The sequence below is a fragment of the Silurus aristotelis genome, assembly GCF_946808225.1.
Source record: "Silurus aristotelis genome assembly, chromosome: 1".
NCBI lineage: Eukaryota > Metazoa > Chordata > Actinopteri > Siluriformes > Siluridae > Silurus > Silurus aristotelis.
In genome coordinates this window covers 3,618,379-3,637,584 of record NC_139574.1, presented here as the reverse complement: position 1 = coordinate 3,637,584, position 19,206 = coordinate 3,618,379, and the positions used below count along the sequence as shown (strand labels likewise).

At 41.0% G+C, this 19,206-nt stretch overlaps 1 protein-coding gene across 1 annotated transcript in view; it reads left to right on the top strand.

Annotated features, from left to right (window-relative positions):
- col11a1a (collagen, type XI, alpha 1a) overlaps positions 1 to 19,206 on the top strand; it is a 97,465-nt gene that overhangs the window by 23,070 nt on the left and 55,189 nt on the right. Inside the window, exons 5-11 of the mRNA XM_083549677.1 lie at positions 1,454 to 1,579; positions 5,535 to 5,624; positions 6,346 to 6,450; positions 8,524 to 8,823; positions 12,171 to 12,236; positions 13,002 to 13,043; positions 13,334 to 13,396. Of these exons, the coding sequence (XP_083405803.1) occupies positions 1,454 to 1,579; positions 5,535 to 5,624; positions 6,346 to 6,450; positions 8,524 to 8,823; positions 12,171 to 12,236; positions 13,002 to 13,043; positions 13,334 to 13,396 (792 nt within the window). The remainder of the gene's footprint in view (positions 1 to 1,453; positions 1,580 to 5,534; positions 5,625 to 6,345; positions 6,451 to 8,523; positions 8,824 to 12,170; positions 12,237 to 13,001; positions 13,044 to 13,333; positions 13,397 to 19,206) is intronic.

The window sequence follows — 19,206 nt, the reverse complement described above, 5'->3', positions numbered from 1 at the left end:
GCATCTGCTATTTTGCTAGTGTTGTAAGAATTGCAAACATTTATACATTTATAAAAATAAATCCTCTGTAGACTTCTTTAAATAGCTCTAATTAGCTCCTGCTAGCAAGCTCAAGCTAACAGTGAAAATAAAGAAGACTTTATAAAAAACGACTTAGAAGTATCCGTTATAAATCCTGTCAGAATGTAGGCCCTTTTAGAAATTATGTGACGGTCTCCAGCATTAGCTACCTGTTTAGTACTGCTTGGATTACAAACATTTATAAATTTGGCTGAGAAATCTAGTCAGGTTACCTAATGCTAAGCATCCTATCATAAAAACTCTTTTTGTAAGCGAATGATAGCAAGCATTGCTGATTTAGAAAATGTTTACAATTACAGTTTAATAAAAGTTATATAAATCCTGTCAGGTTAGCGAATGTTAGCTAGCTGGTGTTATGAGTGTATATCTGATATATAATAAAGGATGAATTGTGAGTGGATTGTGTCAGGCTAATCAAGTTTAACTAGCTAAAAAAGATCTATAAATCCTGTTGGCTAATGTTAGCTAGTTTGCGTCATGAATGCAAATTCGTTTTCTAATTCAACTCTAGAATTCTATCATAAATCCTCCCAGGTTAGCTAATGCTAGCAAGCATTAACAGTGCTGATTAAAAAAATATTTATTAATTACGCTTTAATAAATGATATCTAAATCCTATCAGGTTAGCTCATGTTAGCTAGCTAGTGTTGTGAGAGTGTATATAGTAGCATGAATGTTTTTTAATAGTATTTAGGAATACACTCAAAGACTCGTTTATTTTATCTGGCTAGCTGCCGGTAGCGGTAAAGCATTTTTTTGCGAGGCTACTAAAATTTAATTTCTATTGTTAACTTCTTTCGTTGCCAGGTTAGCATGTGCTAGCTAGCTTGCATTGCGAGTGCAAAGTATACGTGTGTATTAATATGATAGGAATAACACTTTCTACTCCAGTGTCATGACTCCAGCTTCTGAACAAGGAAAAATTTTACTGTGCTGTAATGTACATGTGACAGGTAAAGGCATCTAATCTAATCTAATCTAATCTAATCAAATCTAATCTAATCTATTTGCAAGCTAGCCAACAAACTCTGTAGAAATCCTTCAGCATTTAGAAATGCTCGAGTTCTTTATTCCACATGTGTTTATGTGTGTATCATACCTGGTTATCATCGGCACGGCGAGGCTGCTGCAGGTGTTCCCCGGTCCTGATGGGACATGTTTAATTTCAGCCCCTATAAAGCGTAGAGCAGTAATTTACTGTCTCGATTTGCGCGTGCGTCTGACAGGAACGTGTTGCACGGCTCCCCGCCGTATTCTTACACTGTATGACTTGTGATTTACCCTGCTGAGGACAGTCATCTTCCAATTCCTTCCGATTACACAGTTATTAAACGTAAGGAACGAAACATCTCTTTCCCTCTGTCTCTCGCAGGGTGATATCCAACAGCTGCTGATCGTCGCTGACCCCAAAGCGGCGTACGATTACTGTGAACACTACATGCCCGACTGTGACACGCCCCATAAGGACACGCTGCAAGCTCAGGAACCGGAGGAAGAGGTCAGTATCGACATGGTGACCTTCACAAACCTGGACTGTCCACTTGCTAGTACATACTGATAGCGTCAGTGGCAACATGGGGCACCTGGAAATTTTATTTTCAAACGAGTCATAATTAATTATACCACATTTCTAATCCCCCACCAATCCTTAATGGGAATAAATTTAATAAAAATTTTAATGGTTTTAATGGAACCTGTAATGGTGGTTGCAAACCTGTGGGTCTCCTGGTAATCTAAACCATTAAGAACCAATAAAACATTTTTGGGAACATATCGGTTTCTACTGTACACCATTATTACAATGGTTTCTATCTTAGTGGTTTATTCTGTTTTAGAAGGTTATAAGTTTAAATCCCTGTATCTCCATGCTGCTCTTCTTGGGCCCTTGAGCAAGGCCCTTAATTCTCAACTGCTCAGTTGTAAGTCGCTCTGAATAATTAGCTAATGTTAGCAAGAATTGAACGTGCTGATTAATTAAATATTTACGATTATGCTTTAATAAAAGATATATAAATCCTCTCAGGTTAGCTTATGTTAGCTAGTTAGTGTTGTATAGTAGTATGAATGTTTTTAATAAGATTTTGGACAACAACTCATTTTATCTGGCTAGCTTCCGTTAGCAGTAAAGCATTGTTTTTGCGAGGCTAGTTAAGTTTTCTTAATTCTTCAGGATTTAGTGCTCTTTTTGCTAGGTAACCATGACAACGATCATAAAACAGTTGCTGTTTTCTAAGCAAAATATTGTGCTAATGTCTGGAAACTCCACCCAGGATTGGGATTGGCTATACTACACAGCTAACTTGTTCTTATGGTTACCCATGACCAGGAGTTTAGACCAGTTATTGAAGTTTTTACCAGGTGGGATTTTCAATGCTGGGGTATTAGCATAGATTTCCAGATGCCTCATGTCGCCATACGCTAAGATTTGGTAATTTGTCTAAAACTTCTAGTGTTGATTTATTTGTGTATTTTTTTTACACTATATAATATCCTGCCAGTGTTTTATTTCAGGCTCCAGTATAGAATGAGCTCAGAGCTTAAGAATGATTACATCCCCCTGTCTGGTCTTGTACAGTCATGTTCTTGAGTGTCTCGTGTGTGGGTTTTTTTCTCTCCCTCTTTTGGGATGATGTTCTGCGTAATGTACTGGAACACAAAGAGAGGGAGCTCCTCGGTTGATGAACCGCCGAACACGCTCTGGCAGCGAACTCGGCGTTTCTCGCGGCATTATTTTGCTTACGCATTCTGCAGATTCTCGGCTACGCTGATATCTCGGGAGGAACGTTTTGGCACCTGCCGTGTAAACGCAGCCAGCACCAGCAATTACAGCGTTTTTATTGAAAAGGACACTTTGCTAAGTGGTAATGTGGGAATTCTGAACCGGATGTTTATTTAAGGATTTGAAATGAGGATGCTGTAGGTACTTGATGCGGAGCTTTGGGCGTTAATGCTGTTCGAGTGATGATGTATCCTGACAGAAGCAATGAGCATCATCTATGAATGGAAATAGTTAGTATTGATCGGTTTATTTGGGTCCTGATTGGTTTAGTTTGGCTGAGATTGTATAGTTTTACAAAGACACTTAAAGGCTTAAATTTGAAAACGTCATTTTCGTCTACAATCGCTCCGTGTCCACACTTTCGTTTTCGATTGTTTCCCAAAAGTCCAGTCCAGTATGTGCCAGTACTGCACACGAGCAAAACGGGAGACGCTTTAAGGTCTACACTAATCTGAATAGATTTGAAACGACGTTTTTTAACGCTCAAAATCCACACTTTCGTCTTCAATCGTTTACGTCGGCGTCACGCTGAAACATCTGAAAATGCTCACATTAGCTGGAAGTGTATAGTCTTGGTTGTCTGGATCAGGACCGCCTAGTCTTGGTGAAGCAATACTGTTCGTAATTGAGTTTTGGATAGGTTTCTATAGATCTTCCTTGGATCATTTGAGACTGGCTACATCTTCGTAGATTGGGAAGGTCCTGACACCTACTGGGCTCGTCCAGGACTTCTCTACAAGAATCTGTCGTTTTCTGGGGCCTGTATAATCCTGACCATGACTTTGTTTTTCTTGGCTAGGATCTGCTAGACCTGGATAATGACTAGGCCTTTCTGCATTTGGTTAGCCTTGTTCTGGATAATGACTATGCTGCTGTTGGATCTTGTTTGAGCTTTGCATTTGGACTTTGAAGTACTGTCTGATGGTTAGGTCTTGCTGGATATGGGCTTAGTTGTGTCAGGCTAGGCCTTACTCTGCTTGGCTGGACCTGCTGAGTGTTCGCTAGCCCTTTCCTGGGCTTGTTTTGACAGCTGAAAGGGGACTCAAGTGCACACATGCATGATGGATTAAGGACATTTAGCTGAACAGAGGTTCATCAGTACCATCATTTCTGCTGCGACTTTGAACCTCCTGTAGTGGGAAAGGAGAGTGAGAATGGGTCAGATCTAATCAATACGGCTCTCATCTAACAGCTTCATTTGTTTTAGATTGTCCTTCGAGCCATAGTGCAAATGTTCCCCTCTACATTCATTAATTATTGCATATGATAATAATGAATGTGTGTTTGATGTGAATCCTGTATGTATTTGTATCACACACCTTTCCAAAGACTGGAACAATCTAATGATTAATAAGCACTTTTTACAGCTTACACACACATTTACTGTACAAAACACACTTCCTATAACAAATCAAAGCTGCTGTACATCCCACCCATGTGTCCCTGTGATCTCATCCCCTTTAGACGTGAGATCACAGACCTTTTTTACCATCTGCAGCCACCTGTGCTTTTTTATACATTCATTAAAATACCATCAGTCAACCTAACTAATCTTTCTCTCTCTCTCTCTCTCTCTCTCTCTCTCTCTCTCTCTGTCTGTCTCTTTGTCTCTCTCCCTCTCTCCCTCTCTCTTTGTCTCTCTGTCTCTCTCCCTCTCTCTCTCCCTCTCTCTCTCTCTCTCTCTCTCTCTCTCTCTCTCTCTCTCTCTCTCTCTCGATTTCTCTCTGTCTGTCTCTTTGTCTCTCTGTCTCTCTCCCTCTCTCTCGCGCTCTCTCTCCCTCTCTATCTATCTATCTATCTATCTATCTATCTATCTATCTATCTATCTATCTATCTATCTATCTATCTATCTATCTATCTGTCTATCTGTCTGTCAGTCTGTCCTTTCGTTCTTTCTTTCTCTCTCTCTCTCTCTCTCTCTCTCTCTCTCTCTCTCTCTCTCTTTCTCTCTCTCTCTTTTTCTCTTCTTTATATATCTATCTATTTGTCTATCTCTCTGTCTGTCTGTCCGTCTGTCCGTCCATTCGTCCGTCTTTCTTTTTTTTCTTTCTTTCTTACTTTCTGTCTCTCTCTCTCTCTCTCTCTCTCACATGGTCAGGTGACCAATGCAGCACACATTTATATCTTTCTATAAAGTAGAAGTGGGCGATATGATAAACTTTCTAAATACCCAAATTGAATTAGATTTTTTATATGAAAACATTTTTTTTTTAATAAATATATATTTAACAATAAAAAGGAAAAAATAAACAATTCAATGACTTTAAAAACTAAATTATGAAAGTTTACACACCACGTCTTTTGGTCAGGTGTCCACATAATTTTTGTCGGTATAGTGTATAGTAAAAAAGAATACAGTGATGTAATTGATCTCACTCTCACTGTTTAATGGTCACACACACACACACAGACACACACACACACGCACACACCCACGCCCAGCTCTACTTTAAAATCTACTGTAAATTCCTGAAGAAAGCATGATCTCATGGTTCTGATTCACAGACGCCTTCAGATGATGCTTTTAAACATACAAATGAATCAAATACATTACAGTGTAAATGCTAACAATATGTAACATCCAGCTTGGGCTGTTACATCACAGGAAGTGTCGTGTTCTATATTTAATACTCTGCACTAACTTCCTCTGACCTCATTTCCTCCCTCTGTCCAGTACGCAACTGCAGTAGATTATGGAGAGCCGTATGATTACTATGATGCAGCGAATCCCACCGACACGCCTCATGAATTTTCAGAGTCCCAGGTAAAGAAAAGAGAAAACGCATGTCTGCGATTGTCATGTGACTTCCTTGTCTGGGTCTCAAGTGTCGTCTGTTGTCCATATCCACCTGAGGGGACCAACATCTATCTATCTATCTATCTATCTATCTATCTATCTATCTATCTGTCTGTCTGTCTGTCTGTCTGTCTGTCTGTCTGTCTGTCTGTCTGTCTGTCTGTCTGTCTGTCTGTCTGTCTGTCTGTCTGTCTGTCTCCTTCTCTGATCTTTGCTGTTGTATTATGTCTTGCTGTCTCGATCCTGATGTTTTGATGTGTTGTGTCTTTTGTGCGTGTGTTGTCACCCTCCGTCCAGCGAGTGAAGCGTAGTGTCTCCAAGAGGACGACAAAGTCCACTAAGTCCAAACCCAAGCCTCCATTTAAGTCCTCGGCCTCATTAAAGAAACCACCTAAAAATTTAGGCCCAAAGAAGACTTGGAGAAATGGTTACCAGGCAACAGCTCCGGCGAGGAGGCCCGGTACAAGGGTAAAATCCTAAAAAAAAATAAAAACATGGCATGGAGATCTCTCCTCTTTTCCCGTCTTTCTCTTCTTGACCTGAGGGAGATCTCCGATGCTTCTAATCCGAGCAGAAAGGCAGGCAGTCCTAGAGGCCTATGGATGGCGCTGTAGTGTGCACGTCCGTTAATCCTTTCTTTCTCGTTCTTCCTTCTCGTTCTCTTTCGATCTTCTCACACCGCTTCAAGCTAAACAACTTAGACGGCGAGTTCTATAGTGAAACTGAACTTGACTACGGGACTGTAGATGCGTCTCAGACACAGTCTCCTGATGCCACCTCTGGACCTAATGGGGTAAATATTTCACTTTTTCCTCCTTTTTCTTTGGTTTAAAGAATGATAAAAGATTTAGATTAGTCCTGGGAAAGACTAGCAACTGGAAAATAAGTCGGTATGAAATAACAAAAAACACAGAAACAATTACGAAGGAGTGTTCTGTGTTTTTTTTTTCTGTCTCTGGTTGACTGAAAAAAAATCAATCCACTTTGTATGGCCATGTATTTAACATGTTTATCATCTCAGTGGATTGTCTTGGGCTTTGTGTTTTGCTTGCTGATGTCCATGTCAATGATACATGAACTAGCCATGCTAGTTTTCCTCATCAGATGCCTGCTATAATTATAAAATGCATTTTTTTGGACATTATCTTGTCCAATCAACTAATGTCTAATGACTAATCCTTAAATCCTCAGTATGATCAATAGATCAGATAAGACTCGGACTAGCACTACCAAATTGTCCATATGCTAGGTCCAAATAAAGATCATAACTCAGAAATTCCAACCTGTAGCTATAAAAAAAAAAAAGCTATAGTAAACTTCTCTATCATTGTTGAATTTTGACTCAGAGAGTTGCATTTTTATTTTAACTGTACATACGCTAATTATCATATTTACTTGAGATTTCAACAACTCAGATTGTATAGGCTGGTTATCTTCTGCGATTAAAAAAAACACATTTTCATGGGCACAGCCACTTAAAAATAATCAACAATTCAGAACTCTGTGCTAGTCAAGCACAGTCAATCCTGCTTGGTTAGATGCTAGTCTTGTGTTAGCCAGTGAACCAGTGAGTTAGCATTACTACTGTTTAAAAAGGGTTTTACCAAGCAAAGCTCCTTCATTATTCAGAGTAATAAAACCTTAAGACTTACGATTGGCTAAAAATACAGCGATATTTGTTTATTTATAAAAGAAAATTCCAGATATTAACAGTTCAGCACAACCGTATGCATACAGTTTGCTATTTTACCTCAGACATGCGATTTCAGGCTTCATTTATTTCTGTCGTGTTTCACATCGAAGCCCATTTTTCTTTCCTCAGAAACAATATGTGAAAAGACAGAAATATGTCACTGTATAAAAAGCAGAATAACTGACTCTAATGAAAACCTGAGGTAACACTTTTTGTCCCTGAGTTGAATTATTTTTTAAATGATTAAATTAATGTATAAAATTAAAAAGAAATGTTAAAAAGACATGGCGTTTATTGAAGAATCTTCAGGGATATAAAAGTGTGACCTCTCGCTTTCAGGCTTCTACTTGCTGTGATTCATTCAGATGCATTTATGCAAATTTCATATAGAACATGAATACAGTACATTTACCTGCTTAACTAACCGCCATTTTTATATCGCTCGCCTCTCTTCTCCTTCTTCTGTCCTTCCACTCTTTATTTTCTACGTCCTCTTTCTGTTATTTTGTTCCCTCTATCTGCAATTTTTCCCCTTCCTTTACCTTCACTTTCATTTAATTCCCTCACCTCCTATTTTCTCTTATTCCCTTCTCTCCACTTTCCCCCATTCTGTCACCCCTCTATCACCTCATTTCTTCATCCCTTTTTTCTCTTATTCCTTTCTCTCCACTTTCCTCCTATTCCTTCACCTCTCTATCACCATATTTCTTTACCTCCTCTTTTCTCTTATTCCCTTATCTCCACTTTCCTCCTATTCCTTCACCCCTCTATCACCTCGTTTCTTCACCCCTCTTTCCTCTTATTCCCTCACCTTCTCTTTTCTCTTATTTTCTCTTATTTCTCTTATCTCCACTTTCCTCCCATTCTTTCACCTCCTTTGTCACCCCATTCCTTCACCCCCTATATCACTCCATTACCTCACCTCCTCTATCACTCCATTCTTTCACCCCCTTTGTCACCCCATTCCTTTACCCCCTCTATCACTCCATTTCCTCACCTCCTCTATCACCCCATCTCCTTACCTCCACTTTTTCCTCCTATTCCCTCATCCTTTTTTTCCTCTCATTCCCTCACCCTCTATCACTCTATTTCTTCATTTTCTTTGTACCTCCCTTCTCCCCTCTCCCACCCTCTCATTCTCCCCTTGCTGCTGCATTGCTTGCCAATAATAAGGCTGTGGAAGAGGGGATTGTGGGTAATTCAGACCCCGAGCTGGCCTACGCTGAGGCGGATCCCACAATCACCCCCGAGCACAACGAGCCCGGCGCCACAGCAGAAGCGGACGCGTACGACTTTAAGGAGTACAACCTTAAGGAGTACGACGTGGGCGAGCTTGACAAATCTCACTATGACTTTGGTGCATACGATGATTTCGGCAACGCCGGCCCAAACCCCGTACCCCATTACGAGGATGAGTTTGGGCCTGCTGTGCCCGCTGAAACCGACACAGAAGAAACGCAAGTCAAAGCTGGCGTAAGTATCGCAATGTGTGATCAAACATTGTGTGAGTGTGTGTTGCACATTGCTTGGTGCGATTTTAACAAGACGCTTGGCATGACGAATCCATCGCTGTCACGTTGTTGTAAGTCGTAATGCTTTCATGCTGCAAATACAGTTAGCATTACGTAGCATTGCTAACATGACCAGTTAAAAATACAATATAGGCTACAGGTAATAAAGGGATGCTCATAGCTACCAGTAATGCACAGTCTCGCCCTCACACTTTGGGCCAATTTAAATCATAAATTTTGTCTCAAAATTTGACTATATTTTTATCATATTTACTTGAGAAATCTGATTGTATAGTTTAATGTTTTGAGAACGCAAATAGATTCGCTCATGTAAGCTGGTTAGCTTCTGCTTTAAAATAAACAACAACCACATTTTCATGGGCACAGCGACCTGAAAATAATCAAATGCAGAATTTGGAGTCACCTATTCGAGCTAGCTAGGTTAGCGGCTAGTCTTGTGTTAGCCAACGATGCTGTGACTTAGCACAAATTCTCTTGAAGGCCTTTGCCTGAGTACCTGAAAACGTTTATCTTCTCGATATAACATCTCGATTACATCATTATTAAAAGTAATAAAACCTTAAGACTTATAATTACTCCTAAAAATACAGTGATATTTGTTTATTTATTTATCTTTTCTGCAGTTAAGAAATTAGCCAAACCAAATGCATAGCAGTTTTCTTTTTTTTACCTCAGGCATGCGATTTCACATCGATGGCCACAGTCTCCGCCCACACTCTTTAGGCCACGCCCCGCCATACTCAACATGACTCCAAATTGTTCCGATTAAGAAATTTATACAAGACGGTTTTCCAGCGAAGCAGTTTTTAGCTTTGTGACGTCATAACGGAGCATCGTACGGAGTTTATTAAGACATGCGAGACTGGTAGCTATACGCTGTCAATATATATTAGCGATGCTAGCCTTGTGGAAAAAATGACACCCAATAAAAAAAAAATTTTATCTGATAAGTGGGATAGAAGGAGCGTTTTGTATGCCCTGCAACCCCACCCCCCCTAAAGTTAAAAAAGGTAAGATCACCAATATTTCAAAGGGCAGATAGACATGCATTCCAGGACTTTACACACACACACACACACACACACACACACACACACACACACAGTTTTCCACATTAATCTGAAGGAAGTCCTGTGTGTTGAGGTCGTACCCAGCAGCCTGTCAAGACTCTATCTGCCCTGTTAGCCCCAAGGCACAGTAATTACCTCATTCCAGAGTGCCAGCTGTATGTTCAAACACGCCCTGCTTTTTTACACACACACACACACACACACACACACACACACACACACACACACACACACACACACACACACACTATTCACCCCGATCTCAGACCTTTTTCCACTTCACAAGGTCCAAATCCACACCTAAGAACTGCTTACATTTTTATTAATTATTTATTAATAATTATTGTAATGAATAAACAGTGTATTATACTCAAATGTCATAACTCATGTTTGTGGACAAAAGTCTGTGGACACCTGACCATAACATTTAGGTTCTTTGAGAAGGATTCCATTCCTTATTTAGTCTCCATTTTTCTCTTATAATAAGCTCCACCTTTCTGGGAAGATGTTCCGCTAGATTTTGTTGAGATTTTGTGCTCATTCAGATACATGAGTGTTATTGGGTGGGGTCAGGTTCTGATGTAGGTGAGGTGAGGAGACCTGGGGTACAGTCAGTTCTATAGCAGGAGATGTTCCACTTCCAGCCCAGTTCACAGATCTTCATGGAGATTGATTAGTGCACAAGGTTTGCATAGTCATGCTGAAAGTTTTAATTAATCATGACATTTGCAGTTTATTTTCATAGAGAAAATGGAGAAAATATTGTTAAATATTATTGTTTGACAAGCAGATTTATTCATAAACGTACAATAGCCACGTATATCAATATGTTAGAAAGGCCGGGGTCAGAGTTCAGGGTCAACTGTAACACATTCTCTTACACTAGGGGTTTAGTTCAAGGGTTACAGACTTTCAGATTCTTATACAAGAACCTTTACCATTTAGAGCATTTGAATGGGGACTAATCTCAGCATCAACACTTATTTAAAAAGTACAATATCACTTTTAATTTCATTACATTTTTTATTTCATTATTTAATTAATTTTTAATTACATTGTAGAATTGATTTAATTAAATTAAATTTAGCTTAATTTGTATTTATTTTATTTTATTTTAATTAAGTTTAATTTACTTTAATTTTGATTTGATTTGATTTGATTTGATAAAAAAAATGTGCAATTGGAAGCTTCGGTCACCAAAACACATTCCTTGTAAGTGCAAACATACTTGCCATTAAAGCTCATTCTGTTTCTGATTCAGAGGAGTGGCACTTATTATAGCAGTCGAGGGAGAATAAATCCAGAAGTTGTTCGACAAGGACATAAAGTATAGTTGTGATGGTCAGGGGTGCACAAACTTTTGCCCATGTGGCATAACACAGATTACAGGAAAGGCTAATGAGTAAAATTAATTGTGTGCACACTCCTCTATGTGTGATTTGTTATTGGATCTACTATGTTCAGACAATTAGGATACACACAATATATAGGTTTTATATATATATATATATATTTATTTATTTATTCATTTATTTATTTATTTATTTATATTTTTAATAAAAATTATCACAGAAATGTCCGTTCACATCACGTTAAATACATAGTGTTATTAACAAGTTAATTTTATATTAACACATTTTATATATATATATATATATATATATATATATATATATATATATATATATATATATATATATATATATACACACACACACACACACACACACACACACACACACACACACACACACACACACACACACACTCTCCTCCATCATACTCTTCTTCAGTACACACAATAAACAGTTCTTTCGCTCACTGACTCTCCTGGCATGACCCATGACCTTTCTCAGGAAATGTTTCTTGCACGATTGAATTCACTGTAAAAGATTACTTCAAGACGTGATTGCAGTATGTAAGGAATAAAATGCTTCAGGATGGACGATTACTGAAGATAATCCATATCCTGAAGCATTTTATCCCACTTTTGCCACAGCGATTTGGTACGGATCAATAAAACATCGGGTCAAACCGCTTATCAGTTTCATTACATTTCGACCAATCAGAATCCAGAATTCATCCTCGCTGTGGTGTACATACAGCACATTCTTCATGACACAAACATTCATCACATGCATGTGCATCCCTCTTCTATACTTCCATCCGTCTCTAACGGCTGCACGTGTGCTGATCTTCACCTGCTTTGTGTCCTTAGGTTGGAGGCGGTACGGCGTTTCTGGGACCCAAAGGAGAGAAAGGAGAACCGGCCGTCGTTGAGCCGGTAAGTCAGAGGAGCGTACTGGGACACTCACGAGCACTTCGTGGAGTGTCTGGAGATGGTATTTCCCCAGCGGATAATTATTGATTTAGCTCGCTGAAGAGATATCGCTAAATAACGCGTTAAAACAATGAGCTAAGTGATGAGGGGTGTTTTGCCTCTCCTGGGCCCCTGAGAAAGGCCCTTAACCCCATAGCTGCTTAGGTGTATGAATGAGATAATGCCATTAATAACCCTGGATACTGGCAATGACAAGCCTGGATTCTCTGTTCTCCTTCATGCAACATGTGACAACATCCAAAAGTAGCTCAGGTCTGATGTATAGAGCTAGAATTTTCCTAAAAAAATCAGATTTACTTCAGGATATCAGGACCCGTGTTACATCGCTCTGGTATCATAAACATGAACGTTATTTAGGTGTACATGATATCAATGAGGAGCTTGTCAATCATCACGCTGTACTGGTGCCCCAGAAGGTGGTAGCTAAGTGATTAAAGAATTAGACTTTGCATCTGAAGGTCATGAGATCAAATCCAAGCCACACCATAAACTGCTACTCCTGGGCCCCTGGGCAAGGCCCTTAACCCCCATAGCTGCTCAGTTGTATGAATGAGATAGATGTAAGAGGAATCATCCTGGATTATGTAGATCCCAAACCAGGTACTAAGTACACACATTATCCTGAAATAAAGCAGTGATATTAAATATGGTTTTGTTCTACCATGCTTGATTGGTTAATTGATTGATTGATTGATTGATTGATTTCAGGGAATGCTGGTGGAGGGTCCCCCAGGTCCAGCTGGTCCTGTTGTAAGTAAATTACATTAAGAATACTCTAATAGACTTCTTTCCAAAGATCTAAACTGTGTTATCTGTTATCAATCCAATGTCCACACACACACACACACACACACACACACACACACACACACACACACACACACACACACACACACACACACACACACACACACAGAGGGGTTTTTATTTGAATTATTAATCTTACATCACCAAGATTTCCTGCCTCTTTATTCCATCTCTACAATTCCCACATTTCCAATAAAGACATCAAAACTTCTGATTTTGCTCCAACTCTTCAGGGACTTCCTGGACCCCCTGGTCTACAAGGCCCCCCTGGACCCTCTGGAGATCCTGGTGACAGGGTGAGTGTTTATTTCCTGCATCGTTCGGTCTGAGAGTTGCATGGAAACAACCCCTGACCTCTGAAATACGGAATACTTGATGCAGGGAGGGGGGTATTTTCAAGGCGCACATCCTGGGACTTTTAGGACCTTAGGCTTTGGTGTATTCCCATGAGAAAGTGTGTATTTGGTGTATTCCCATGAGAAAGTAGATACAGGAAGTAGATGGAGGACAAGATTGTGTTTTGATGCTGAGCCCTAGACATGTAGACCCAATCTGTTTTAGTGTGTCTGAGTCTTTCAGAATGCAATATGTGTCTCTGAAGTTGTGTTGATATTTCAGCCAAATGAATTGATTTCCATGGGCTGGATCTGGTCCTAGAACTCGCTGGACAATTTTGTGATAAAAACAAACAGTTTGTTTAGCGTCTCAATGTCTTTGCCACTGATTATATTAGCATGTCAGTGTGCCCATTATCATAGCAGAGTTTGCCAGGAGCTTTCTGGCTTGTTGGCTTTATCAAACAGCTCAAAAGGAACAGTGAGTGAACAATCACTGGCTAAAGAGCTTTCAGAAAGTTGTTAAGAGAACAACAAACCCCAATGTGGTTCTGACACATCAGACACCATTACACACCAACACAGACCATCACACACAATCAGACACCATTACACACCAACACGGACCATCATTCACCCTTTTGTACCAAAACATGCCATCACACACTTTTACACATGATCATACACCATCATACACCATCACACACCTACATACACCATCACACATCTTCATACACCATCACACACCATCGCACACAATTTACCCTTACAGGATATACTAAAACACGCCAATCACACACTTTTACACACCATCATACACCTTCATACACCATCACACACCATACAACATTACACACCTTCATATAACATCACACACCATTATACACCTAAACACACCAGTGCACACCATCATACACTTTTATACACCATCACACACTTTCATACACCTTCATACACCATCACACACAATTATACACCATCATACACCATCATACACCTTCATACACCTTCATACACCTTCATACACCTTCATACACCATCACACACCTTCATACACCATCACACACCTTCATACATCATCACACACCATACAACATTACACACCTTCATATAACATCACACACCATTATACACCTAAACACACCAGTGCACACCATCATACACTTTTATACACCATCACACACTATCATACACATTTATACACCATCACACCCCATTACACACCATCATACACCTTCATACACCATCATACACCATCACACACCATTATACACCATCATACACCTTTATACACCATCACACACCATTATACACCATCATACACCATCACACACCATTATACACCATCATACACCTTCATACACCATCACGCACCATTATACACCATCATACACCTTCATACACCATCACACACCATTATACACCATCATACACCTTCATACACCATCACACACCAATATACACCATCATACACCTTCATACACCATCACACACCATTATACACCATCATACACCTTTATACACCATCACACACCATTATACACCATCATACACCTTCATAAACCATCACACACCATTAAACACCATCATACACCTTCATACACCATCACACACCATTATACACCATCATACACCTTCATACACCATCACACACCATTATACACCATCATACACCTTCATACACCATCACACACCATTATACACCATCATACACCTTCATACACCATCACACACCATTATACACCATCATACACCTTCATACACCATCACACACCATTATACACCATCATACACCTTCATACACCATCACACACCATTATACACCATCATACACCTTCATACACCATCACACACCATTATACACCATCATACACCTTCATACACCAACACACACCATTATACACCATCATACACCTTCATACACCAACACACACCATTATACACCATCATACACCTTCATACACCAACACACACCATTATACACCATCATACACCTTTATACACCATCGCACACCATTATACACCATCATACACCTTTATACACCATCATACACCTTCATACACCATCACACACCATTATACACCATCATACACCTTCATACACCATCACACACCATTATACACCTTTATAGAGCATCATACACCTTCACACAACATTATACACCTCTTCTTCTTCTTCTTCTTCTTTCGGCTGCTCCAATTAGGGGTCGCCACAGCGGATCATCCGTCTCCATACCACCCTGTCCTCTATATCTGCCTCTTTCACACCAACTACCTGCATGTCTTCCCTCACCACATCCATGAACCTCCTCCTTGGCCTTCCTCTTTTCCTCCTACCTGGTGGCTCCATCTTTAGCATTTTTCTACCAATATAATTCATGTCCCTTCTCTGCACATGTCCAAACCATCTCAATCTCGCCTCCCTCACCTTGTCACCAAAACATCCTACATGTGCTGTCCCTCTAATAAACTCATTTCTAATCTTGTCCATCCTCGTCACTCCCAACGAAAACCTCAACATCTTCAGCTCTGCTACCTCCAGCTCCACCTCCTGTCTTTTACTCAATGCCACTGTCTCTAATCCATACAACATCGCAGGTCTCACCACAGTCCTATAAACTTTCCCTTTCATTCTTGCAGATACTCTTCTATCACAAATCACTCCTGTCACTCTTCTCCACCCACTCCACCCTGCCTGCACTCTTTTCTTTACTTCCCTAACACACTCTCCGTTACTTTGCACTGTTGACCCCAGGTACCTGAACTCCTCCACCTTCTCCACCTCTTCTCCCTGCAACCGCATCACTCCACTGCCCTCCCTCTCATTCACACACATGTACTCTGTCTTACTCCTACTGACTTTCATTCCCCTTCTCTCCAGCGCATATCTCCACCTCTCCAGGCTCTTCTCAACCTGCTCTCTACTCTCACCACAAATCACAATATCATCTGCAAACATCATAGTCCAGGGAGACTCCTGTCTGACCTCGTCCGTCAACCTGTCCATCACCACTGCAAACAGGAAAGGGCTCAGGGCCGATCCTTGATGCAGTCCAACCTTCACCCTGAACCAGTCTGTCGTACCTACTGCACACTTTACTGCCGTCACACTGTCCTCATACATGTCCTGCACCACCCTCACATACTTCTCTGACACACCTGACTTCCTCATGCAATACCACAACTCCTTTCTCGGCACCCTGTCATACGCTTTCTCTAAATCCACAAATACACAATGCAGCTCCTTCTGTCCTTCTCTATACTTCTCCATCAACATCCTCAAAGCAAATAAGGCATCTGTGGTGCTCTTCCTCGGCATGAAACCATACTGTTGCTCACAGATGGTCACCTCTTCTCTCAGCCTGGCTTCCACTACTCTTTCCCATAACTTCATAGTGTGACTGATCAACTTAATTACCCTGTAGTTACTGCAGGTCTGCACATCCCCCTTATGCTTAAAGATCGGCACCAGCACACTCCTTCTCCATTCCTCAGGCATCCTCTCCCCTTCCAGAATCCTGTTGAACAATCTGGTTAAAAACTCCACTGCCATCTCTCCTAAACATCTCCACGCTTCTACCGGTATGTCATCTGGTCCAACCGACTTTCCATTCTTCATCCTCTTAATCGCTGCTCTCACTTCCTCCTTACTGATCCTATCTACATCCTGCTTCACCAACTCCACATCCTCCAACCTTCTCTCTCTCTGATTTTCCTCATTCATCAGCTGCTCAAAATACTCCCTCCATCTTCTCAACACACTCTCCTCACTAGTCGACACATTTCCCTCTCCATCCTTTATTGCTCTAACTTGCAGTACATCCTTCCCAGCTCGGTCCCTCTGCTTGGCCAATCGGTATAAATCCTTTTCTCCTTCCTTAGTGTCCAACCTCTTATACAGTTCCTCATATGCCTTTTCCTTGGCTTTCGCCACATCCCTTTTAACCTGCTGCCGCATCTCCTTGTACTCCTGCCTACTCTTCTCATCACTCTGTCGATCCCACTTCTGTTTTGCCAACCTCTTTCCCCTAATGCTCTCCTGCACTTCCTCATTCCACCACCACGTCTCCTTGTCTTGCTTTCTATTTCCAGATGTCACACCAAGTACTTTTCTAGCTGCCTCCCTCATCACTCCTGCAGTAGTTGCCCAATCATCCGGCACCTCTTCACCACCACCAAGCCCCTGTCTGACCTCTTCCCTGAACCTCACACTACACTCTTCCTCCTTCAGTTTCCACCATCTTATTCTTCTTTCAAACCTTACTTTCCTCCTCTTCTTCTTCGCCTCCAAAACCATCCTACAGACCACCATCCGATGCTGTCTAGCTACACTGTCCCCCGCCAACACCTTACAGTCTCCAATCTCCTTCAGGCTGCATCTCCTACACAGAAGATAATCCACCTGTGTGCACCTTCCTCCACTCTTATACGTCACCCTATGATCCTCCTTCTTCCTAAAATACGTGTTCACCACTGCCATTTCCATCCTTTTAGCAAAATCTACCACCATCTGCCCTTCCACATTTCTCTCCTTAAAACCATACCTACCCATCACCTCCTCATCACCTCTGTTCCCTTCACCTACATGCCCATTAAAGTCTGCCCCAATCACCAATCGTTCTTTCCTAGGTACACCATCTACCACTTCATCTAATTCACTCCAGAATCTTTCCTTCTCCTCCATCTCACAGCCAACTTGTGGAGCATAGGCACTGATGACATTTATCATCATCCCTTCAACTTCCACCTTCACGATCATCACCCTATCAGAAACTCTCTTCACCTCCACTACACTCTTACTGTACTCTTCCTTCAGAATCACCCCTACACCATTTCTCTTCCCATCCACACCATGATAAAACAGTTTAAACCCACCTCCAATGTTCCTGGCCTTACTTCCTTTCCACTTGGTCTCCTGAACACACAACACATCTACCTTTCTTCTCTCCATCATATCAGCTATTTCTCTCCCTTTACCCATCATAGTACCAACATTTAAAGTACCAACCCGAACCTCTACTCTCCTACACTGCTCCTTTTCCTGCCGTCTCTGTAGACGTCTTCCTCCTCTCCTTCTCCTTCTTCGGCCAACAGTAGCCCAATTTCCACCGGTACCCTGTCGGCTAACGATACCTGTGGCGGTCGTTGTTAACCCGGGCCTCGACCGATCCGGTATGAAATTCTCATTTGTGATCCGCATATTTGATTTGGCACATGTTTTACGCTGGATGCCCTTCCTAACGCAACCCTCCCCATTTACCCGGGCTTGTGACCGGCACTAAGAGTGCACTGGCTTGTGCCCCCCTAATGGCTGGGTTACACAACATTATACACCATCATACATATTTATACACCAAAACACACCATCACTCACTATCATACACTAAAACACACCATCACACACCATCACACACCATCATACACATTTATACACCAAAACACCCCATCACACACCATCACACACTTCACACAACACACCATTTCTTTATTCTCTTTCTGCTCTAAGCATCTGAGTCTGAAATCTGAATCCATTCTGTGGTGTAGATTCATGACGGCTGATTTCTGGAGGTCTCTTGTAAAGGATGTGAGTTAGGAACTTGTTTCCTCTGTTTATTTAACAATTACTGCGTAACTGCGAGGAGGGAAACACTGGAGCTATTCAATTCAGAACACTAGACCTCTGGGAGAAGCATAAAAACACTAGCTATGTGTGTGAACAAAGCCACACTGAGAGAACCAAAGCTCTTTAACTGCAATAAAACACTTAATGA